Source organism: Pseudonaja textilis, chromosome Z (assembly GCF_049901715.1).
Source record: "Pseudonaja textilis isolate UNSWEBS1 chromosome Z, rPseTex1.2, whole genome shotgun sequence".
Lineage (NCBI taxonomy): Eukaryota > Metazoa > Chordata > Lepidosauria > Squamata > Elapidae > Pseudonaja > Pseudonaja textilis.
Window position 1 is genome coordinate 86,381,801 of NC_142008.1, and position 26,158 is coordinate 86,407,958.

The 26,158-nt window shown below is 38.4% G+C and overlaps 1 protein-coding gene and 1 long non-coding RNA gene across 6 annotated transcripts; one reads left to right on the plus strand and one right to left on the minus strand.

Annotated features, from left to right (window-relative positions):
* Positions 1-1,243: 1,243 nt before the first annotated feature.
* Positions 1,244-12,924, plus strand: TMEM106A (transmembrane protein 106A). Of its 4 annotated transcripts, XM_087915789.1 has the most exons (9): positions 1,260-1,803; positions 3,956-4,046; positions 4,977-5,222; positions 5,579-5,642; positions 5,813-5,972; positions 9,178-9,318; positions 9,406-9,449; positions 11,016-11,069; positions 11,544-12,924. In XM_087915789.1, the coding sequence occupies exons 2-9, from the start codon at positions 3,959-3,961 to the stop codon at positions 11,638-11,640; spliced, it is 894 nt and encodes a 297-aa protein (XP_087771915.1). In that variant the 5' UTR covers positions 1,260-1,803; positions 3,956-3,958; the 3' UTR covers positions 11,641-12,924. The 4 variants fall into 4 exon arrangements, with proteins under 4 accessions (XP_026576743.1, XP_087771916.1, XP_087771915.1 ...); XM_026720958.2 differs by lacking the exon at positions 3,956-4,046 and having other exon boundaries at positions 1,244-1,803; XM_087915790.1 differs by lacking the exon at positions 3,956-4,046 and having other exon boundaries at positions 1,244-1,631.
* A 517-nt stretch (positions 12,925-13,441) lies between these two features.
* On the minus strand, positions 13,442-24,818 carry LOC113449810 (uncharacterized). Of its 2 annotated transcripts, none has more exons than XR_015739994.1 (4): positions 24,616-24,818; positions 22,521-22,629; positions 15,603-15,679; positions 13,442-13,620 (listed from the first exon to the last, which is right to left on the minus strand). It is a non-coding gene; the product is annotated as an uncharacterized LOC113449810 (long non-coding RNA). The 2 variants fall into 2 exon arrangements; XR_003375863.2 differs by having other exon boundaries at positions 24,619-24,814.
* Positions 24,819-26,158: the final 1,340 nt, after the last annotated feature.

Here is a 26,158-nt window from a genome sequence, read left to right on the forward strand (position 1 = left end):
ATTTCCTGATCATTTGAAAGACGTCTCTCTTGCTCTTTAGAGATGCTGACACCAGTTACCTATTGTCATAACATAACTGAATTGTGTGTATTTAATTTAAAAAACAGAGGTTTCTTTTATAGTATACAAGGAGAATAAGATGTTGATTTCTTTGCCAGCTCAAACTTTCATCCAGTTTATCAAGCAATCTTTAAAATAAATTTCTGAGCATATCTGGTATTTGTACAAGTTCAGAAATGTGGCATAAAAATGCCATGGCATAAAAATACCAGTAATCTTATTTAGGGTCTGATATATACTGCCATATAACTTCAGGAACTCCCAGGTCGGATAAATAAAGATTTCTCTTGAATTAAGTATTCTGGAAAGGATTCATTAAAAATTATGACGAGGAATAATTTTGAGATTGCCATCAAGATGAACCTCTTGACATCTGAGTAACCCTCATCTTCTTGAAGCCACTGACTTTAGCCCAACTCGAAGAAAGTAAGATGCAAAGCTTTCTGCATGAACCTTAGTAACTGGCAAATCCCCTTGTTGCTTCTATACTTCCTGTATAGAAAGAAGCAAAAGCCTGTTTATTATTCCATCTATATAGTATAATTCTCTGGGTGGAACTAGTTTGAAGATCACTAAGTACAGGCTAAATCCATGTTCCTAGGGGCACTTTTGCAACAAATGGTCTTCCAAGCGAGAAGGTCTCTTAGGTAGAAAAAAAAAGTTAAAATATATTTATTCAGGGCTGTGAGTGCAAGTCCTGTGGAACCAAATCCTGAGGCCAAATGCTGAATAGAAAGCAGATTGCAAGAGAAATTCTAGCTACATTTACCTTCCAACTTCGCCTAAAAACCTACATCACGCAACTATTAGAATAATTGCAGAAGATTCTGGAACGAGGAAATTTACCAAACGCATTGAAAAACTACATAAAATCCAGTACGCGTATTTACATTCTAAATTTAAAATGAAAGGGAACTAGCGTCTCTGAACAGCGGAGGAAGCGAAGCGAGTTCAGACACGCTTCATAAAGATCTTTGTTAAAATATGGAGCGAAATGCTAACCGATGGAAGCACGATCTCTATTCAATGGAGTATCAAAATTACAAAAGCACTTGCACCTTTTCCAAGGACCAAAACTAATGATAGGCAGGATAAATTATTAAAATAATGTAAAACGCGGAAGGCAGACGCCCAAGCATGTGAGCATGCGTATTTACAATAAGCCACACCTTTTATTTAACGCGACTCGTATAGGCCGCGCCTGTTATAGCAGACTTTGGCATGGGCTTACAGCGCGTGGGAAGGTTGGGTTAGGTTGGTTAAGCTACGAGCTTGGGAGCTCTTTTTTTTTGGAGGAAGTTTTGCTGTTTTAACGGGCTTCACCTCCGTGCAATTTTGAAATGGATTGATACGTTGCAGTACAATCCACAGTGATACTTAGGGATATTTCCAAGAGCACTTTTACTGTCGAATAAAGAATCACGTTGTAAGTCACAAGGTTCATTTTTTCAGTCAGTGTTTCACTTTGGCACCTCCCATTCCCGGAAAAAATATGCGGATCTGAAGTCTGCTGCAACTCGGGGAGAAAAATGCACCTTAAAGGAACGACTGAAAAAGAAGGGAAGTGGCGGGTGAGGGTGGAGCTGCTTATTTCCCATCTCTCGCAGGAGGGTGGGAGTCGTGTGAAGGGACGAAGGCTGACACCATTATAGTAGTTTTTTTTATTTATTTTATGTTTCATGACTATCATTGGCTGAGGAGTCCTAAGGATTTAGCACCTGTCTCTGGCCTCGGCGGGATACGGTGAGCACATATCCTGAAGTTCTTCAGAAACCTTTCCAACGACCCGCATATGACCTTCCTGCCCCTTTTTAACCATACTGCACTGTTTTCCCATCCACCCCTTCCCTCACCTATTTATTTTCCTCTTCTTTGCTTTCGTTATTATTTTCTTCTACTTTTTTAACCTTTTTGTCTGTTTGTTTTTCTGAAATCTTGCTGGGCCGTTATGAGGATTCAAAAACATTTCTCTGGTTTCATTTCCCACTTCTTTTAGATAAGTGGTTTTTAATTATCTGTTGTTTTGCAGCAAAATAATTTGACATATGCTAACTAGAAAAATGCCCAGTTGAGAGAACAAGGGAACTTGAGTGAATTTCCTATTTGCTTGAAAGGAACTAATGAGGTGTGGGGTGGTGTTTCTTGTGAAGCAAATTCATTAATTTGTACACTTTTCAGATTGCATAGCGGAATGAGAAGGCAAAGTTAGTTCCAAGATGGCAATCGATCAACTACTGTTTTTAGCAACATTTCTCAGACATGAACAAAAACTCATATTAAAGCATAAGCTTTGCAGCTTATGCACTCTAGAATGCTGTTCATATATAATTCTCAGGATTAATTTATAGTCTATTGTGCAAAACCTAAACATTGACTTAATGGAATTTTTTTAACAGCAGTAATGTAAAAACAGCTTTGGTTCCTTGTTTTTTCCCCCATTTCATCATTGGTAGGTACAACTCTTTGTTAGATAGCTCCCTTTTGCCCTTCAGCAATTTGATGGGATCAATAGTTGAAGTTTTTCACAGCATTATTGTCTGCTAATATTTTGAAGTTACCATATATGTTAAAGATACAAAACAGTATTGTAGAGTTCTTATTAGATATGCAGTCTGACTTTCTGAAGAATCATGAAAAATGTGAGCTGTTTGCAGTGTATATAATAGCTGATTTATTTTAAATACAAAACTGAATTGTTTCAAGTGTAGATAGTTACAAATGATAAATAGAATCAATTATTTACTGTGCTTTATAAAATATTTATAGAAGACTAATTCAAAGACAAATTAGCTACTTAGCCAAGTTTTTATTAGTGTGGGCTGCTCAGAGTTGTGTTTAAAGTGGACGGCCATTAAAAACTTTTAAATAAACAAAACCTTGAGCTTATAAATTTATAAACAAATCAAGCTGAGGATTAATTAAAAATAGACAACAAGTTTCAGATTCATCAATCAATTCTCAATAGGATAATACAAAAATAAAAAGTCCAAAAATTAAGTCAAATGTTTGTCATAGGGTAATTAAAAATTAATCTCAAAAAAAGAAATGGTGGACCAAATGCAATAGATGATGAAAATATTAGTGTCAGTTACAGCTAGCATTCAGGAACAAAATAACTGCTTCCTCTGAGATAATTAAAAGCCATTTAGTTTTCAGTCTATTTTGTGACATGAGTGAAGTCCACAAGCTTCTGACCAGCCAGAAAGTAGAATTAAAAATTACAGTTTTTGTATTAGCAGAAATGGAACATAATTTAGGGTGGTTTGTTATATTACAGACAGTCAACTAAATTCTATCTAGAGTTGTAAGGGAGCAACACTTCAGAAAGAGAGCCCTCTTAAATAGAAGAAAATTATTTTCGTTTGAATGTTGGCTTTATTCTATGAATCCTTTTTCCAAAAAGGTTGCCAGGCGTAGTACAATGCAATCTATGATTACACCATAATTAAACAGAATGCCTTTTCTGTATATAAGTGAACTTTGAAAAAAAATTTAATTGAAAGGGATTATTTTTGCAAAGTGGGATAGATTCAGAAAAGAATCCTCTTGAAAGAATTTGTACTTAATTGTGTTATTTATTTATTCAAATTTTTGCCAATACATTTGAGCTAGAAAAAATAGTTGGAGCTATGGTTACCTCCAAGTTTTCTTCTGCTATAATAGCAGTTTCCTTTTTTAATGCAGTCAGAAGAGCTAAAATGTTATCCCATTCAGAATTAATTTTTCTAAAAAATTTGGAGAAAATTTTAAGTATTGTGTGCATTACAATACCCCCTTTCTTTCTTTTTCAATTTTCTTATCAACTTTGTTTCTGCAAAGCATGGTGTTAATTAAGTAACTAATCTTCATAGAGCAAATTTGAGCATCTGATAATGGCTGGGATCTTTATCCTTAGCAAATGCTACAAATTGTCCTAGCACTCCTGATGCATAGCCCAACTGGAATGTTTGGGAATGATCCTGAGAGCTGTCTTTCTCTTCTGTCAGGTAAATGTCATGCCCACTTAAATTCTACCCAAGAAAATGTTTTCCAAGAAGCTGGATCTCTGCCTTCTAATTGTTGAAAGAAGTAGAGTCTTAAAAATAATAATATTTAGATCATAGTCTATGCAGTATTTTTTTTCCTGATTTCTAGGCTAATGCCTTAATTATAATGCCAAACTGGATCTCTTTTCTCCCATTAATGTATAACAAATCTGTGGCTAATCTTAAGACTGGAGATGAATACTCACTTTTTTAAAAGGTCAAGATGATTCAAGTGTTTTTTCATTTCTTTTTAAGTTATTGCAAGTTCTCATTAATACAACCAATGTTCAACCCAGAAAGCCACTGGGACAACTTTGGGTCAGGCACTTTCTTTCAGGGCAACTTACCTGATGTTGTGGGGGAAAATAGGAGGGAACAGTATATTTCCTGCCTTGAGCCCCTGTATAAAAGACAAATCTACTCAATAAATTATATGAAAAACGATGGTGTACTTAGTAAACAGTTCTCCATTTTTCGAAGTGTTTCTGTTCTTGAACATTGAACATCCTGTTCTTGATTATTTGTTTGAACTTAAAACACCTGTGTGTCACAGGACTGAATTAAATGGACTAAATTGCATCAATTTTACTATTCCACAAATGGTTAAACTTGGGTAGGATAATGCTTATGTATTAATGAAATTCCACAATTAGCTGAGCTTAAAACCATAAAGCAGCATTATCAGTAATTCAGCCTCACATACCTGGATGCAATGAATTCCTGGAATGTGGGGAAAGCTTTAGAAGGGACAGGTTTTTCTGTAGAAATCACTGATTTTAAATATGCTTTTTAAGATATGTCTAAGTCCTAAACTCAGGAATTAAGTGCTGTTTTATAGAATCAAAAGTCCTTTTTATGCTCTGATTTGTTAATGCTGCTTGTTTGAACCAGAGAGACAGTGTTTATGCACAATGGATAAAGCCCCCTTGTGGTTCAAGAACATGTTTACCAGAAAGGAGACAGAAGAAAGCAAATCGATTATGCAGAAAAATTCATGTGCTGAGAATAAAACATCCTGTTATGGCAGCATTAATGGAGCAGATGCTTCTGAGGTGTCTTGTGTTCCTTGTGGTAACCATACCAGTCGAGGTTTTGTCACTTGTCCTACTTGCCAAGGCACTGGAAGAATCCCCAGAGGTAGGTATATTTTCAAGACTTGTTTTGCAGAGGTGACCTGACCTTGTTGATTGACATTTAGAGTCCAACCAGGTCCCCTCCTGTTTTGTGTATTGTTTAACCAAGAGATGCATTAACTGGACTTAGTAATACTATATAGACCTGCTTTGGCCTGATTAAAATTGCTACAGACAGACAGGCAATTCTCATGTAGCTTTGCAATTAAAATAATCAGACCCATACATTGTGCTTTGCACATGGGGAGGCTTTTGTTAAATTGACAGATCCCAGCAGTTCTGGCAAATTTGAATTTTCCTAAAGATTTGCTTTCCCAGATTATTTCCTCATTTTTCTCTCCTCTATTGTTCTCCTTCTAGAGCAGGAGCAACAGTTAGTGGCCCTCATTCCATATGGAGATCAGCGGCTAAAGCCTAGACGGACGTAAGCACAGTCTTTTTCTGTTGAACAAATTTCTCTTCATTTTCTTCCTCTGTTTCATCATAGTAGAATTATTATCCCCATTTGTTAGACGCTGCTATCAGCGATTGCTATGTATGTTGAGATGGGAGGAACTTCTGCTAACACTAACTACCTGTGATCTGTTTTGGCAGGAAGCTGTATGTATTTCTCACAGTAGCCATTTGCCTGCTGACAACTTGTCTCATGATGTACTTCCTGTTCCCACGTTCAATTGCGGTGGTCCCCTCGGGTCTCAATGCCTCCACCATCTCTTTTGACAATTCTACTTCCAGCATCATCCTGAATATGACTGTAAGTTTAAGGAAGAGAGTGACAGAAGAGTGAGTTGGGGAGAGACATGGACCAGATTCATCTTATGAATCTTTTTTTAAATTCATCTGAGATTGAATATAATTTGTATGCTGGCTTTAGGAAGCAGGAAGAGAATATTGAAGGGCCACAAGCTGAAAAGCATGTCAATTCTTATCTGGAAGCCTCTCTTTTGTGTCAGACTTGATTTCATTGAGAAGCCTCATCAGGGTTGTGCTTGACCTGGAGGTGGGGTTTCATGTTGGGGACACCTGTGGTGGCCTGAGCACTCTTCTACTGTTCCTGAGTTCCATTTTCGACTGCGATGGCCTTCTGCAACCCTCTGCTAGCTAAAACAGAGCTTGTGAGAACCACATGTGGCCCCCATGAGGTCCATTTTTGCTGGCAGAGGCACCATGGGTCAGTCCTTTGCTGTTTCCAGGATGGCCCCGCAGGCCAGATCTAAGCACCCCATGGGCCAAATCTGGCCCGTAGGCCTTGAGTTTGACACCCCTGATAGAGTTGCTCATTTTTCAAGGAAAACTTGGTGAATAGAGTTAGGGATAATTTTTGTCAGAAGTTCTATTTTAAGACTCAAGACTAGTGGGTAGAATAGCTATTGGAATAAACTTTGCTCCCAAATTAAATCTCAATCTTTTAAAACAAAAGAATAGATGATTAAATGAGATTAAAAGGAATAAAGTTTAGTCAGTCTCTTTCTACTTCTTTTAATCCAGGCCAAGCATTTCATTAGCTTTTGTGTGAGTGTGGTTCAATCTCTTTTAATCAAAACTTGAAACATGCGAATAGATAGTACTCAAAGAGAAGAAATTATATGTAACATAGTACAAGTTCCAAAAATCTTGTGTCTTTTTTAAGTGGTTATTTTATCATAAGTTTCATCTTCAAAATGTTGTGACTGGTTAACACATTACTATTTGATCTAATTTGTTTTTTTAAGGAGAAGATTTAAAAACCAGAATGAAATAAATGACCTAGTGAAATATCTGATCCAAGAATTACACATGATACTCTTAACTCATTTTTTTTTTTAAAGGGATTTGTGGGGTTCATTCCAGAGGATATTTTGCACAATAAAAGAAATACATAGTTAATAACACATCAAGAATTTATTTCCTACTCAGAACAGCTGGGGCATGAATGAGGATCTCAATATTTTTTGAACTCTTAGGTCATTGCTAACAAACCTTCTGACAAAAGGAAAATCTAAACATTTGCTCATAATTTGTATTGCAATCAAAACATAAAAATAAAATAAATTGAATTGAATTACACAAAAAACCTTGTGTTATCAAGCAGTAATTCAATTTATTTTTTTTCAGCCTTGAACTGCAATACTCTTCTAAAAAGTAAATATTTTGAGTACTTCATATAATGGAGTCTAAGATAATGTGCCAAAATGCATAGACATGTATTCATCCATAGAAAATGTCTGAGACTTGACAGCCAATTTAATTCTTGTGGCAAAGATGATGCTCCTCAGATATTGAGACTATGGCACCTAAACTAGCATAACCTATTGATTGGGTATAGAAAATTGTAGTCTAAAACATCTGAAGAGCCTACACCTGATGAAAATAGCAGAATCAGAATTCTTTTAGGAAAGAAAAAAAATCAGCTCATTAAATTCATGTTTGTTTTGAGGAAGAAGAAATTGAACTTAATTATTTTTATATATGGAATAAAATATAGTACATATGTGTTATATTGACAGATCAATCCTAATGGGTATTTTCAATTATCAATGTCATTTTCTTAACCTTCTTTGTTGAATAGGTTAAGTTGTACAGTAAGTATACAATATATACTCTCTCCTTATTTAGCAACCACAATCCATTTCCTAAGTCAGAAGAAAAGTGGTCACTAAGCGAATATGTAACAGAAAAAGGGAAGGAGGGAAAGGGGGTAGGAGGGAGAAGTGGGGAACAGGAGAGAGAGAAAGAGAGAGAGAGAGATGCTGTGAAGATGTTCTTCATGCAGCAATGCCAGCATTACTCCGGCACAGAAATTTGGTCATAATGCACATAATGATGGGGGGGTGGGGGGATTATAAGTCCTATTTGCAAACAGTTGCTAAATTCACTAAAACTGCTATATAGTTCTTTTCCTTTGATTTCATGGTGAATGTGTGCTAACGTTGAATTGCTAGCTTCTAACAACTTCTAATAACTTTATCATGAGGTACACTGTTTAGTTATCCAAAGGAATACCAGAGCAAGTGCGTAAAGATGAAATTGCAGTTCCCATAATGCTTTCTTTCTTCCCTCTATCTCTTTGTCATAATCTCTGCACAGACTCGTATCATCAGCACAACAAGTAGCTTAACAGCATACCACACCCAAACATAAAATGTATGTTGCAGACATTCAAAGCAGCATTATGCTACCAAGAAATAAGCACAATATTATTTCATGTGTGAAAATACTGCATACAAATGAATGTGCTGAAGAACACAGAAAGGACCAAGCTGTCTTCTATAAGCCTTCAGCTCATGGACACAATGAAATTGATCGAAAGGAAGCTTTTCCTAATTTACTTTGGGTTAATGTTGCTCTGCAGGGAATGCACAAGCTTTATACAATCACCTGGCAAGATCCACGGCTTGGAATAGTGTCACAATAATTCTTAGCATACACAAAATATAAAAAATACGTCAGTTCCATGTTCTGAATAAAGTCTTTGCAGAGGTTATGTAGAGTTGTCTCTTGTGGCTTTTAAAAAGATAGAGCTAAATTTAGTGAGTAATATACATAGAAAAACCTTCATCCAGGGCCAACTTTCTACTTGTCCAGATCACTACCACAAAACATTGTCTTCTTTCCTTTTGCATTCAGCCACTCATCCCCATAAAAGTAAATGACTATCTACTATAGAGGTGCTGTACTGTTTAAGACAGGAATCACTGGGGCTGTGCTTCACATATGATTTCAAAAAAAGTGACTACATGATCTTGGGAAGAGACCTGCAGATGTGGACTGTGTTTAACCACCAGTGCACTTTTGAATTAAATCTGAAAATATGCACAAACCTGGAAATCATACAATGTTTCATGATGTTTTGATATATCTTAAAAAGTAACAGCAACAGAAGCAGAGTTTTAAGGGCTAAAGTTGAGTATTCTTTTATGAATGCAGAGTGTGTGCCAATTTGTCTCTTTTTCCTTACCACCTATCCTCCTTCTCTTTAGAACATATTAAATGTGACAAACAACAATTTTTATCCTGTGTATGTGGCTCAGCTTGACATTGAAGTCTTTCATAAAACAGTGGTGATCGGGAAAAAAATGGTGATGACTCAGTTGGATATCAGGCCTTTGCAGAGTGCCCAGGTGAGGACTTGAAGGGATTTACTAATTTGTCTGAACACAAACATGAATACACTTTGTGGTAACTTTCTCTTTCTGGTATATTTTTAGATCCTTTACAGTGTTTCTACTACAATCATAGATACCAACACTTAGTAAGTATATCTCTAAGAAATGATCCTGCACTTATCTGATTTATTTTAAAATAATGGTGTCAAAACTGAAATTTTACTTGTTTTGACAATTACATATCCATCTTTTCAGTAACTAGTTGATAGATTTGTATGTTGCAGAGTTAATGGAGATGCTTTTAAAATATTTGGAGGAAGAAGTTCTTTTTCTTTCAGATATATTTCAGAGGAGAAAAGACCTGATTCTAGATCATTTTGGCAATACAGAATTGATTATCCCCATTGCAGTAATTTAACATCGTCAAAAGCACTTCAGATGAACTTGAAATCCAACTGTATTTTAGAGTTTAAAAATATTTAATTTGATTAAACATTGCTTTTATAAAGTTCTGACAATGCCAATTCCATGCATAGTCAACAAATAATAATCCTTAGTTTACAACAAAACCAACTGTTAAGACTTTAGATGGATATACCTGCAGTGCTCCAGAATCTACAGTTGTGTTTATCCTAACACCTACCATGGCAGCATTAAGCTACTTGACTCCTATGTGTAAGTTAGATGGAAATTATGCCATCATAAAAAAACACTGTTCACATTTTAATCCCTTCCTCCTCTTTGTTCACCTTGATGGATTTGTATTTTCCTACTGAAGTGTTGGTCCCAATTGTGGGTTTACCTCACTTTGTTTCTTGCCCCTGTTGCTGGAAAAACAGGCACATCGCTTTTCTTCCCTTTGGTGGGTGTTTAAGGATATGTGGATTTCATTGATACACTGATACATTTCACTTCAATTCTTGTACAGTACTCGAACGTCAGTTCTTGTACAGTACTTGATATTTTCCCATCTGATGCCTTCTTCGGTCCAGTAAGGAAACAAACATGGTTTTATCGTTATTCTTAATACTTGAACTAAAAAGAAAAGGAAAAACCCTTGTCCATGTCACTTGATTAGAAGATAAGATGTAAGAGAACTCCACCATTTCAGTGCCATCAATGAGCTTGTAAAAACGCAAGCAAGCATAACCCATTCACATTTATTTCTGTCCCTTCGGATGTAAGGGGAAAGTAGCAAACTCTAGTCAAGTTCACTTAGTTAAAAAAAAAGGTCCACCTTTAACCATTCCATCTATGAATTATTTAAAAATGCCTAGCTTTTCACATTTCCACTGATGAATTTGTCCGTGAATGTGTTTATGGGTGTCTACACACACACACATAGACTAAAAAGTCCAGCCTTTCACCATTCCATAGTCCAGCAACCCAGGATGAAATAGTGGATGAGGCTTTGTTGAGGATGACATGTATTTCTGCTCTTAAGAGATATTAATGGCCTATCCTTGACATAAGGCAACCTGGTTGGCAAATCAATCCTTAAGGATTTTTCTGGTTATTTTCCCCAAGATACTTTATGGATGCCAGGAGTTGAACATACAAATTTCTGGAATATACCCACTTCATTTGTAAAATCTAGAGAAACTAGTCTAATTCAATACATACCATAAAGGAATAGTAAAATACAAAATTAATTAAAGCATGGTTTTTCATGTGCCACGTAATAACAGTGAAATTCCCCTTCATTATTTCAGCAAAATTTGTACATGGATGAAAATAAAAGTTCACAATGTTCTTCTGCATATACAGTAAGTCTGAATCTCTTTTCTGTTTTGTTCTCCCCTTATGATAGCTAACTCCTGATCTGGTATTTGTATCTTCTAATCTAAAATCCTAATTGTTGGATGGTTGATTTACTCTGTAGGCCAATATTTGAAATGCGCATGCTTTTAATCAAGACAGTCTTCTCTAACTTAGATAGCTGTTTCACTCCTCGTTTAATCATTTCATCATATCAGTAATCAATGTAATTAATGTAGTTTCTATTGTGTTCCTAAAAATTATATCACTTCTTTTTAAAAATCATATATTGGTTCTCTCAATGATGACTATTAAGCTTCCAGATCTGTTGTTAATTTTACGTTCTGTCTGCCCTTTATCTGTTTCAAAATAAATCATTGAGAATAAAGACTGGGATATAAATTATTGGTAGAAGTGACAAGGAGGTATCATATTTGTAAACATTTTTTAATTACCAAATTCCTATTTTTCTCTCCCACCAGAGGTACCTTGACTTGTTCCTATCTCTCTCATTCGGAGCAACTCTCCTTTGAAAATTATCAGTATGTGGATTGCAGAGACAGTGTCCTACTGTCTTGATTCTAAAGTCTCTCATGGCTACAGTAGTCCTGGAGGAACTTATTTTGCCTGTCTTCAATGCCCTTCAGAGAAATTGCAGTAGCCTGCTTTTAATGCCTCTGGGGACTTGTAGTGTGGGAAGAAACTGAAGTTTTGATTTTATGAACAGGAAGATGGCTATGGTAACACATTCCTTTTAAGGTAGCATATAATGATGCTAATGGACCAGCAATATTCTAAAAGAATGGCAGAATGGCACCCGAATGCAGAAAATGGAATGCAAGAACATGTGAACATGAGACAGTTATACTTCATATTGGAATTTCAATGGATTTATAGGCTGCATGGATCACAAAGTGGCTGCTGAATTTGCCCTGGTACGTTTATTTCTTTTGGAAATTACTCCCTGGAACTGGGATTTCTAAACAATGAAACTTACCAATGCAGAGTTTATGGAGGGCTGGGAGCTGATCTGATGCATTTTCATTTTCCAAGAACTATCTTCTCCCATACCAATAAGAGGAGGAAAACCTGAACTTTTTGAAGGAGGCACTACCACTGAATTAAGGTTGTACTTCTTCTCCCACTTGATTTTCCCATGTCCGTTAGTTCAGCTCTTTTAGAAGGGGGGGGGGGCTGGCTCACAAAGTCAAAATTATTGCTCTGTTCAAATGCTAACTTTTCTAAATCTATTTTTACTGTAGCATTATTTTCTTGGATTCTTTTTAATTTTATTAACTTTTTAAAAGCATAGAATGCAAAAAAAAAAAAAAAACCAAAGAAAAATTTAAAAGGTTTACTCACTATTGGAGCTGAGAGGCGAGTAAATTCTGAAAATATTTTCTCTTGGACCAGTACCACAGTTCACATACAAAAAAATGACCTATAAAAAAATGAGTATGCCTTGATAGAATTTCTGGCCTTTAAAATTAGGTAGTTTTGAAGCAAATATGCAATGCTGCCTGGTGATAATATATAGTAGAAAAGACTGGTGGATAAGAAAAATTGGTCACTGGAAAAGGCAATTATTTACACATCTTTTTAAATAAATACTTGTGCAATACTTCCTAAATTCTTTCAAGTTTGGTTTTATTTGCTATTCAGACTATTTAGTACTGCAGTGTAAATATCAGATAGGTTGGGATCTAATGAATTTTTCCGGGCTGTACTTCTTATTCTTTTTTATTACAGCTAATAGATTAGATACCAATAGTGGTTTATTTTCTTGTTCAGGATGATCTTATTTCCTCTTCCTTCTTCTTCTGAATAAAGCTATTTTGCTACAAATAATCATGAGACAAATAAGACAATGTGTGCTTGGACTGCTTCCTTTTAGCTTCTCTGAAACTGGAATTGACAATGGGCAAATTAAAAACAATTGACCAAGACTGTGAGGTGGGTTTAATATTTTTTTAAAATATATTAAAAGCCAACCCACGGTTTCAGTCAACCAGAAGCAATAAAGTGAGCAAAAGAGTTTGCAAAAAAGAAACTTACAAAATTTGTTCAACTGGATTTTTTGGTGAAAGCCTAGAAATAAGGAAGGGTTTTCCTGGGTAACAAAGCCTGCTTCTGTTTTTAATTTCTGTTCTGAAACTTCTGTTTTAGTTCATGGGCAATTACAGAATAGCAATGTCTCAGCAGTGCTAAAGGGCCTACCGTGACAACTTAAATCTGTCCTACCAGATTCTTTCCCAGTCTTTTTCAAACCTGTTCCCCAAAATGAAAGAGATAACAGGCAAGTTTGGGCTGTGGAAGTTTCAGGGAGAAAAGTGGGGAGGGGTTATAGCAAAGTTTCACATAAAGGCAGGCACTGTGGGTCTGTGACTTCAGAGAACTTTTATTATACTGTCAGAAGAATTCCCGGAAGATTAATCTTGACCGTATGCTCTGGCAGATTTCAGCTCAAGACATGTGGCATTTTGTCCTGCAGCAGTTACAGAACATTTCTCCGTGTTGTTTTCAGCTGTATTGTTACCACTGTTGTATGTAGTCTAAAGACTAGAAGAGAAAATATAGCCCATTAATCCCTAATCCAACACCACATCCCATCCTACCCAAAGCCATATGTTATAGTTAGAACATGTTGGAAGAACAAATCTGAAGATGGAAAAGGCACAAAAAGGAACAAAAAGGCGATGGGTCATAGAATCTCTAAGAATGAAGCCACAGAGAATGCCAGAAGCCTTATAGAGAAAAACACAGGAGATAAAGGAGAACTACTTGCATTAATCACAACTAGTTGCTTTAATATCCTACCTAAAGTTTCAATGCAGAAAAATCCATTGAGCTCTACAACACCACTTATCTGGTGGTACAGTGGTTAAAATGCAGTATTCACCACAGCCTGGAGTTTGATCCTGATAGGGCTCAAACCTTCCATCCTTCCGAGGTTGGTAAAATGAGGATCCAGGTTGTTTGGGGCAATATGTTGACATTGTAAACTGCTCAGGGAGTGCTGTAAAGCAGTGGACTACTGGTGGTCCATGAGAAAATTTTGGTGGTCCGCAGAAAAGCTATTTGCATTTTTATATTGCACTAAATAGGGCCCCTGGGCTGGATACGTGCAATGAACATTTGTGTTGCTGCAGAGAGGTTCACCTTTCGGGGTCTTTTTGTGCTGGTCGGAGGGTGGTAGAAATTCCGACTTGGGGTCTGCTTCAACCTCCTAGTGCAGGGTTTGGGGCAAAGGCTGGAGGGAAGCGCCACTGGTGGCAAAGAGCCAGAAGGCCTTGTTCCAGTGGGACTGTATCATGGCCTGGATGGAACTGGATGACCATCTCAGCCAGCTGAGCTTCCAGGCGCCAGTACCTGGCCTTGCACTCCCACAAGTCTTTCCTCTGCTTGGAAAGCCTATGCTCCTAGTCCTCGGTGAGTTGCTTCTGCTGAGCCTCTTAATCAATTTGAATTAAGCTAGCTCTTTTGCCAACTCTTGTGGTAGCTGCTTAGCTCCAACTGCATCCTGTTGGGGCCCTAAGGAGCCCGGGTGGGGAAACGATGAGGGCTGGGAGTGGGAGATGAGTAGAGGCCAGTGAGGTGCCCCTTGATGTGAAATTGAGTGGCCACACCCACCCAGTCACATGACCACCTAGCCATGCCCACCCACCCACTCATTAGGCAGATATTAGTGGTCCGCGGGATCTAAAATGAATTTAGTGGTCTCTGAGGCCCAAAAGGTTGGTGACCCCTGCTGCAAAGCACTGTGAAGCCATATATAAATCTAAGTGCTATTGCTGCTGTTATACCTGTTATACTATTTAGTCAAATAGACTTTGGCAACAACTTGCCTTTTCCTATTACCTTGACTTCTCAAGGCTTCAAGGTGCATTTAAAACTTCAGCCAGGCTTCTGCTATGAAATGGGTCAGAGAGGTTGTGGGCACTATTCTAGAAAAAAATCCCAAAGCAGATATACAACAGGGAAGCAGGCATGTTTCCTTTATATGGGACGTAAAGGGTCATTAAAAAGTCTGAAAATCTAGGTCGGGTGCAAACTCGATTGCATTGAGGGCCATATCAGGGTTGTTTGACCTCGGGGTGCCAGAGGGTAGGTGTGGCCAGCATGACATCACTTGTGTCAAGGGGCGCCTGTGGTAGCCAGAGCACTCTGCTAGCGAAAATGAGTTCCCAAGTTCAATTTTTGACTGCAACGGCTCCCTGCCACCCTCTACCAGCTAAAACAGAGTTCAGGAGGGCCATGCACAGCCCTCACAAGCTCAATTTTTGCTGGCAGAGGCACTGTGGGGCAGTCCTGTGCTATTTCCAGGGCAGCCCCACGGGCCAGATGTAAACATTCCATGGGCTGAATCCAGCCCCCAGGCCTTGAGTTTGACATCCCAGATCTAGATTGTCCAATAGCACTTTAAAAAAAAAAAAATGCAACATTCCCGAACTAGATTGAAATGGGCCCCATTTCAGATCTGGGGATAAATAGGTCTCCAGCAGCAGGGAAGAAAAACCCATCATTTACTTCTGTCATCTTACCTTATATCTTTTGAGCAGTTTACCACTTTGACTTGGAACATGCTCTGTCTGACATAGGCAACGTTCCTGCTTGATCTCTGCAAAACGAGTGAATTTATTCAGACGATGCAGACAGTTTCATAGATCATTCTATGACTACTTTCGTATATAGGTGACCACATTGAAAATACAATAATGATAATCAGAAGTGCAGGTGGGAATGGGGAAAGATTATACAAAGCCCAGAGAATGCAATTCTAGGCTAATTTAATTTGTAGTATCTCTGAGGCGGGCGGAAGTCTAGTTGTTACCTAAGCAGAATTATCTTATGGAACTCTGCCATCCTTTTTACGATACTGTTGTATGATGATGATGTTATGATGTTTTCTTGCACATCTTGTAAGATCAGCACAAACTATTAGAACACATCTATCAGAACAAGTTTTGTGTAGTTGTTAAGGTATAGAAACCAAGAGATGTGACTTCTAGTCTTGCCTTAGGCATGAAGAGCTGGGTAACCTTGGACCAGTCACTTCCTCTCAGCGAGGAGACCAACCATTTTCAAAAATGTTGCTAAGAAAACTGCATGGACCAGTCCAGGCAGTTGCCAAGAACGAAGACTGACTTGAAAGCACAAATATCAAATTGCCAAGAACGAAGACTGACTTGAAAGCACAAGCATCAAAGTGGACCGGCATCAGTCCACTTAGTGGACCGGCATCGTTCAATATCCAAGTGGACCGTTCAATATGCCTAGTGGTCCGGCATCGTTCAATATCCAAGAAATAAAGTTCTCTTTTTGAAAAAGATGTGTGGTGTATTTGGTAGAGCTGTTCACATGGCATGCTTATCTACAGTTTATCTAATTAAATTTCCTGGATTTGTACAGCATACTGTACTTCATTACATGACATAGAAAAGAAAGAGGCAGTTTGAATTGCTTCCATTGCATTTCAAATTCCCAGAGGTTGGGGAGGAGCTGCTGGCTGCTTGTGAAGGAAGCAGAAGGTGAGTAGAAATTGCTTTCATTGCATTTCAAATTCCCAGAGGTTGTGGGAGGAGCTGCTGGCTGCTTGTGAAGGAAGCAGAAGGTGAGTAGAAAGGAGAAAGATAGTGGCCCATATAACTATAAACCAAGAATACCAATAAGACATTTAGGGTAAGTGCGCTTGAGATTGTAATTTTATTTCAAAATGACTGGCTTAGTTCAGTGTAATACTTGTTTTACCGCTGTCTTTTGCAGTACTCTTCAAACTTGGATACTGTCCTCTTTGTAAAAAAATTACCAGTCTACATGGACAGATTACCTATCTATAATCTCTAATCTGTGCTCTCCAAGCAGAATTTAGGTGCCCAATCCAGCCATCTATTGAGCTGCTGTGCTACCAGCCCCAACTACCACAAAGATCCTACAGGAAAAGGGCAGTATGGACAACCGTGGGATCTGGCAGGGTGAGAGCTGTGGACCATACACGCAAAGCTTTTGCTGTGTCCCAGCATAACAGATACAGTGCCCTTGCTGACCTTAATAGGGACACTAAAGTGACAGGTCAAGGTAGTTGTGATAATGATAACTGAAGTAAGCCGGGGATCATGGTCCTAGGAGAAGAACTTACTTTGAAAAGGAGAAAGTGTGAATCAGGTATTACGCACCAGTCACACAAGAAGAGCAAGACATCCAAAAAGACAAGCCACTTTCTGGTTGGGGACTTGATTGTAAGGGATGTAAATTTAGGAAAGGATACTGAGGTTTTGAAAGAGGTCAGGTGTCTACCAGGTGCTACTGCCAGCAGAGACAAAAAGCGTATTCTTAAGATAGTCAAGAATGCCAGCAAGGACTGTGATGTTGATGCTATTATACATCTCGGTACAAATGATCTGTCCCAGAAGGATGTACTTTCGGTTCAGAAAGACTTCCAGAGCTTGGGGTATGAACTTAGTAACATGGGCTGTAGGCTTATCCTTTCAGAAGTTCTACCAGTATACAAGGAACAAAAAGGGAAAGGGAAGCGTGTAGCAGAGTTGGCTAAAGGAGTGTGGTAAAAGGGAAGGCTTTGTTTTTATTAGTCATGATTCTGTAGCTGGTCCAATGAAAAACTGTACAAAAGAGATGGTTTGCATCCATCAAAGAAAGGTACTGAGTTACTTGGCATTAAATTCACAGATTTCCTGGATAAACATTTAAACTGAACAGCGGGGACAGAGAATTAATGGATTCAGAACGTTTCTGTCCCCAGCAACCTAAAACTAATAAGGATACCAGTGCATGCAAAATAGATGTTTGTGCAGATAAGATTATCAACCTTGATGTCAACCACAACCAAGCATTTAATAGTGGGTGCCATACCATGTGTACTAATCAAACAGGTGGCAAGAAAGTAGGGACAGGCAGGCACAACACAGGTTATGTAGACAATAAACACAGTGTCAGACATAAAGATCTCAAGTGCCTATATACAAATACACAAAGTCTGGGGAACAGAGTGAACTCGAACTACGAATACATGAAGGTAAATATGATATGGTTGGAATAACAGAAACTTGGTGGGATGAAACCCATGACTGGAACATATTGGTAGAAGGATACAAACTATTTAAAAAAAAAAGACCCCATAAAAGAGGAGGTGGAGTTGCAATGTATGTAAAGGACCACTATATTGCTACAGAAATGCATGAAACCAAAGATGAAAACCTCCTAGAATGCATATGGGTCAATATAAAAGAAAAAAAAATGACATGGCCATAGGTGTATATTATAGGCCACCCAATCAAGCAGAAAATATAGATGTCCTTTTTTTCCAGCCAACTAACAAACATATGCAGGAAACATACAACAATAGTAATGGGAGACTTCAATTATCTTGATATCAATTGGAAAACTAATTCTGCACCAAGCGAGAAATCAAATGAATTCCTAACCAACCTAGCTGACAACTTTGTTGTCCAAAAGGTAGAAGGTGAAACTAGAGGGACAGCCATACTGGACTTAATTCTTACAAAGAGAGAAGAAGTGATAGATGGAGTTGAAACTGCAGGAACCTTGGGTGACAATGACCATGTCATATTAGAATTCAATATAACACAAACACAAGCAACAGAACATGATGACACCAGAGTCTTGGATTTTAAAAGAGCTGATTTCAATAAACTCAGAGAGAACTTGGGAAAGATTCCATGGATGAAAATCCTAAAGGGGAAAACAAGTCAAGAATCTTGGGAAGCTCTAAAAAGTATGATCATAGAAGCCCAGACCAGCACAATACCACTGAGAAAGAAAAACAAACACTCCAAGAAGAAACCAGCATGGCTGCACAAAGATCTCTCTGGCAAATTGAAAGAAAAAAAGGACAAGTACAAAAAATGGAAAGAACGACATACAACTAAGGCAGAATATCAGCAGATAGCCAGAATTTGCAAAGACGAAGTCAGGATAGCAAAGGCTCAGAACGAACAAAGACTTGCAACAAAAGTCAAAGATAATAAAAAAAAAGTTTCTTCCAACATATAAATAACAAGAAAAAAATCAAGGAAACAGTCAGTCCATTAAAGAGAGAAGACGGCAAGGAAGTAACAGGCAACAGAGAGAAAGGAGAACTGCTTAACTCATTCTTTGTATTGGTCTTCACACAAAAAGAAACTATAGCTCAATCCACCCAAAACATAACTGTAAAAGACAGACCAGAAATAAAAGTTAAAATAAGCAAAAAAAAAATAGTAAGAAAACACCTGTCTGATCTTGATGAAAACAAATCACTGGGGCCTGATGGATTACATCCCAGAGTTTTAAAGGAGCTGGCAAAGGTCATCTCAGAACCACTGCACCATATCTTTCAAAAACCCTGGAGCACCGGGGAACTATCAGAGGACTGAAAAAGAGCAGATGTGGTTCCCATCTTCAAAAAAGGGAGAAAAAAAAAACAGACCCAGGAAACTATAGACCAATTAGCCTAACATCAATACCCAGGAAGATACTAGAAAGGGTAATAAAAAAAACAGATCTGCCAACATCTAGAAACAAGTAAGGTAATAACTAGCAGTCAGCCCGGGTTTGTTAAAAACAGATCATGCCAAACCAATCTCATTTCATTCTTCAACACAGTGACTAAATTAGTAGACCAGCAAAATACTGTGGACATAATATATTTAGATTTCAGCAAGGCATTCGACAAAGTAGACCACTACTTCTTAGTAAGCTAGAAAAAAGTGGAATAGATAGCACCACCACTAGATGGACTCGCAACTGGCTGGCAAACTGTATTCAGTGAGTAGTCCTTAATGGGTTCAAGTCTTCATGGAGGGAGGTAAGCAGTGGGGTGCCACAAGGTTCTGTCTCAGGCCCAGTACTCTTCAATATCTTAATTAACAACTTAGATGAGGGAATAGAAGGGGAACTTACCAAATTTGCAGATGATACTAAGCTGGCAGGAATAGCTAACACCCAAAAAGATAGGCTCAAGATCCAGATGGATCTTGACAGACTAGAACACTGGGCCATATCTAACAAAATGAAATTCAGTGTAGAGAAAAGTAAAGTCCTACACTTAGGCAAGAAAAAACAAAAGTACACATGTAGACTGGGTGAAACCAGGCTCAATAGCAGTAACTGTGAGAGGGATCTTGGAGTCTTAGTGGACAACCAACCAAATATGAGCCAGCAGTGTGCAGCAGTAGCCAAAAAAGCTGATGCAAGCCTAAATTGTATTAACAGAGGGACACAATCAAGATCAAGGGAAGTTCTAATACCACTCTACAAAGCCTTAGTAAGACCTAAGAGTACTGCATCCAGTTTTGTTCACCACATTATAAAAAAGATGTTGAGACTCTAGAAAAAGTACAGAGAAGAGCAACCAGGATGATTAGGGGACTGGAGGCTAAAACATACAATGAACGTTTGCAGGAACTGGACGTAGCTAGTCTAGTAAAGAGAAGGACCAGGGGAGACATGATAGCGGTCTTCCAATATTTGAGGGACTGCCACAGAGAGGAAGGGGTCAAGCTATTTTCTAAAGCGCCTGTAGGCCAGACAAGGAATAATGGATGGAAACTGAACAAGGAGAGATTTAACCTTGGAAATAATGAGAAACTTTCTGACAGTGAGAACAATCAACCAATGGAACAGCTTGCCCTCAGAAGTTGTGAGAGCACCATCACTTGAGACTTTAAAGGAGAGATTGGACTGCCATTTGTCAGAAATGGTGCAGGGTCTCCCGCTTGGGCGGGGGGTTGGACTAGATGACCTACAAGGTCCCTTCCAACTCTGATTATCTGTTATCTGTTACCTCACACTGGATTCACTAAACATAAGTTAATATATGGTTCTCTGATGTATGATTACTGTATTGTGTAAACTCAACCAAATAGCAGGACTATTAGTTATGTTTAACTGTTTGAGCTCTGTGAACCAAGTCTGTCTTTTCACTTCGCTGATGGGAAATAAGTTTATTGTCAATCTTGCTCTCATCATTTTGAATTAAAATACTAATTTTTGTAATCAATATAAAATATATAAGGTAGAACTAAAATAGTAATTCCAATTGTTTTGAAATCATGACTTCTATAATCCCTGTGTATTTGTCTCGGGTTTCTGGGAATGCTAGTCCTGATCATTTGGAGAACAATATTTGAGAGTTTATTTTGCAATGCTTAATTGAAGAAGGGAGGTAAAGCAAGGTACATCATTAGAAGTTTTAAATTATAATTCTACCACTTTTTGCTCTTGGCACTGCTGGTGGGGCAGAAGGAGCTGGAACCCACAACATCCAGAAGCACTATATTAGTTAAACTAGATGCACAGGTATTTTGCTGTTGTAGTTGGGTTAATCAAACACTTCCTTTCCTGCAATATGTCAGTGTTCAGGCTTAGAAGCATCACTACACACCTAATAATTCTTGTTGGTATAAATCTCTCAAGAGTGACTGCTTCATAACATAATAAAACTATGTAATATGGCCCTGTTTTGGAAAAGGCTGCTAGCTAACCTGTTCAAAATTTTTATGCAGAAGCCTCCAGTGAAAGTGGTTGATAAGATTTACAAACAATTCCCAGTCTCTATGGAAATTAATGTAGCTTTTATGTAAGGAATTCATTTATCTTAAAGAGCTATCAAAGTAACAATTTTGAATAGCCTTTTATAACTTGGAGAAGTAGCTCTTAGAGGGCAATTCACACATTTCAAATGTAGCTAATTTCTATATTGTGCCATATAAATGAAACAGGTACAAATGTTAACCAACTAGCTTTCTGATTTTTAGTTTACCATCAACTTCTTACCATGTTCTAAAAATTATTTTGTTTTTCCACTAATCCTATACTATACTAAAAATATATATTTACTGGTGGAACAGATTCTATAGCAATTTGACCTTTAGCATTATCCTAGCCTTTGCATCTACTACTACAATTCAGCTCATTTATTTTATTAAGGTCAATTCCTAAAAAAATAGGTGCGAAGACTTTCTCTTTTGTGAAAATGTCTTGGGATGTGGATTAAATCAATTCTAGGTAATCTGACTTAAATTGTCAATACTAGCATCCTGTGCTGAAAAATATTTTTATAATGTGACTCATTCAGTCTGATCAGGATGATATAATGCATAAGTCAATTTTATTTTGAATGTCACTATCCATAAGTTATCAACATTTCAAAACTCTAGCCCAAGAAAATTGCCTACTCTTACTGTATACTGAAAATCTATTTCAGCCTTCCCCATTCTCCAGATGGAGTGGGACAAAACCCATATCATCCCAAAGAAGCATATCAATTATCTTTGCTGGGGATGTTGAGTCTTATTGTCTACCATATCTGTAAGTCCTTGCCAGTTCAAAAATTATTCTTTAAATTCCTTGGGTATTATTTTCTGAAGAAAAAAATAAGCACTTTCTTTTGTATTTATCTCCAAAACAATATCTCTCCTGTGAACATATTTTAAATCCTGTACCTTTTTCTGGCAAATTCTGAGACGACATGTTGGAGTCCAATGGGATGGTGCAATTTTGGGTTTTCTCCTTTGAAGCTTGTTGCTCACTTTCTTCTGCGATTCTGCTCTCCTATATCCATCCCCCCAAAAAGCCCACATGCATGAGTATTGAGAAATTGCATTTCTTGGCAAATGTCTGTTCAAATTCAGATAATGAAACCTAATAGCAGCCTTCCTGGTGCATAGGAAGGAATTGCCCACAGGGAGTTGCTAATAAAAAATATTAGAATGGCAATTTTGATTAATTATTTGTAGTTGCTCTCTTAATTTTTTTTTTGGCCCTTTGCCCATGTCTGCCAGGCTCAGTGCCCTATCTCATTCCTTTAAAAATGAAAATCTGGAATTCAATAAATAAAACATCTCACACAAAATGGGACAATGGAAAGAGTGGAGAGGTAGATAAGATGGTGAACAATCAATCTCATCAATTGGCTTCCTGATTATAATAACAGTTATTAAAATATTTTTAAATATGGTTCTGAAAGCTATTTATGAAGATACAATCAAGCCTGCAGATTAATAATGCTACTGAAAATATGCTCAAATTCAAATATAGCTAATCATTTTTTACAAGTTGTTCAGTTTTGATAAAGGCTGCTTGATATTGAAATGGTACACCCCATCTATAACTGCCTTTCGGCTCCTCCACTCTTTCCTGTCTCTTGGAAGCCTCCTGTTCTCAACTCCTCACCTCTGTTGTTCTGTTGCTGGTTAGTTCAATCTATATATTCCCCCCCTTTATTTTTATAGATTATTTTAGTTTTAGAATAAATGAGCCCTTTTTTGCTACTTTTTCTGAAATTATTCTCAGTCTTCTGCATTCCATATATTTCATTATTCTTTCTTTCTCTGGTCCTAATTTCTTTACCCTGTGGTTTCTGATTATGTTTTTCTCCCCTTTAGTGCCTGGCATCCAACTTTTCTTTAAGCCACTCTGCCTTTTGGTTAAACATCTGGTGCTTTCTTAGCCCACATCCAAAAAAGCCAGGAAAAAAATATATGCCAGGGCTCCTATGAGCAAACCATATGTACTTTGCTTTGGGGAGAGAAGGCTTGTCACATTCATAGAATTACAAGATAAGTCACTAAAAATCCTGGCATGTCTAGACCAACGCAGCCAGAAACAAGTACTAGTGTAAGTCAGAAGACAGATTGACCCAGGTCTTTCCCTACTTACACCTAACCAAGATGTAAATATATCCCAACAACATTTTCTCTGCCATATTCCCAGTTTTTGTCTTAGTTTCATCCATTGCCTCAGTCATCTGTATAACTACTAAAGTATTTTTTTCATATTCTGACAAGGGTAGTGTTAAGGTATATAAAATTGGTCAGGTTTTCTCACTATCTTAGTAACGACAGTGACAGTAAACAAAGCAATAGAGGTAGAAGGAATCTGCAAGGGGTTACAAATGTCAGACTGGTTTTGTTTCATGCCACCCAAAGAGAGGTAGAAAACACCAACTCAGCATAGTATCCTGGGATGGGGGGAGGTCTAATGAGCAAGTCTCACCAGTCATAACAGTTTATGCAGATATTTTGTCTTTTTTTTAATAAGCCTACTTTATGACAGCCTAGCCTAGGTGATAGGAAAAGATAGGGAAGCTGTTCTTTTAGTTTACATTACTTTATTGTCATTGCACCTGTACAACAAAATCAAACGCCATCTTCCGTGCACATCATGACCATGAAAATAAATACAAACACACATCCTTCAAACTCCATATATTGAACACATTTTATGGATCTTTTGAAGCCAGGGGATTACAAAATGCAGTAAAAGCATGGATCACAAGTAACCATTCTTAACAAAGGGTAATTTCCATGCAAACACTCGGGCTTAGACTTGTTCCGCTTTAAAGATTAAGCGCCTTAATCTTAGCGCCTTCCAGAACTTATCCTACAAACTTCGGGAGTTTGAAGACCACGTTTAAAAACAGGCAAGGTCTCCAATGGCCAGAAGATTATTTGGGCCCTCCATTTTGCTCGCATCCACCTAACCCTCCTGGCCGCCCACCCGCCCCCATTATCTGCGCAGGATTTTCCCCAATCCGACCACCTGCATCAGCCGCAGCCGGTGCTCCATTATTATCTGCTTGCGGCGCGCTTCCCAATGGTAGGCAGCCATTCTGCAACGTGCTATTCTGAGGCTTGGCGAGAAGAAACCACAGCCTTGGTTGCAGTGACCAAGGGCCAGCAAGTGAAGACACAATACTCTGACGCCGGGCAACTCAAGGGATGCCAGCCGCTCCTTCCTGCACGTAGCACAATTGGCCACCAGAGAGCACCGAAAGCCAAGAGCCCTGGTTTTTCTTGTACTATAAAGCGAGGAGGGAGGTGGAAACAATGGAAATCTTAAAAGTCCCAGTCAAATTCGAGGAGCGAGCTGGCCGTTATCGGTAAAGCAAGCTCCTCTCGCGAAGGTTCCGCTTTGTAAGTCTTTGGAGTTAACAAGAGTTCCGCACAGTGTGGCGTTACTGCCAGTTCAAAGCATGCGTTTACTAAGGATCTTAAAACTTTCGTTTCACTTTGCTGGGAATAGAAGTAGTGACTACGGTTGCTCAGGAGAGTAAGTTATTACGCTAAGCACATGTTTCTGAACACTAGACTGGAACATTTCTCCTCAGCCTGGTCGGCTGAAGGTGGCTTCTTTCCCATATAGCGGGGAGAGTTATTTTGGAAGTCTTTGAGTGCCTCCGATGACAATTCGTTGCGATGTAGAAAAGTGCAGACTTAAGTTTACGAACTTCTTCATACAAAAGCAGAGCCCGTAGACTTTTCTACTGTAGCATTTATACGAGCCCAACCAACCCATTAGGCCAGAGGTCTTCAAGCTTGACAGCTTGTGGACTTCAACTCCAGGAATTCCTCCTCCAATTATGTTAGCTCAGGAATTCTGAGAGTTGAAATCTACAAGTCTTAAACTTGCCTTGCTGTAAACCTTGTCTGTAAACCGTGATTTACGGGTAAATGTTTGCGAACACAGGCAGGCGGCCCATAACTCGGAATTCTTTTGAATATCTGGTCCTCAAATTTCGAAACTGGGAGAGCGATTTCCCGGGAAAGAATACGCTTGCCTATATTCTAGAGCAGGGGTCTCCAACCTTGGCAACTTTAAGACTTGAGGACTTCAACTTGAGGACTTCAACTCCCAGAGTTCCTCAGCCAGCAAAACTGAGGAACTCTGGGATTTGAAGTCCACAAGTCTTAAAGTTGCCAAGGCTGGAGACCCGTCTGGAGTGTTGTCTCCGCCTTGATTTCATGCCTTTCACAAGTGAGTCGGAAGCTCACAGTGCCCCAACATTCCACGTTGAAGTAAAACGGGCAGTGATTGCCCTAGGAAATAAACTGTGTGACTGATGGAAAAAAATAAATTTTGCACACCTGCCCGGGGACACACTATGGCTTCATTTTCAGCTTTCATATAACCCCGGGTTAAGGTACAGACCTGGGGACTAAAAGTAAATCGTGCCGCAACGATTCGCTCAGCCCAGGCTTCCCTTTCAAACAACTCCCGGACCAAGCGCTGTACAAGCGGCAACTCTCGCGAGCCTTTAGTTGGCCCTCCTCCTTGGTCCCGCCTCCAGCACGGTCCCGCC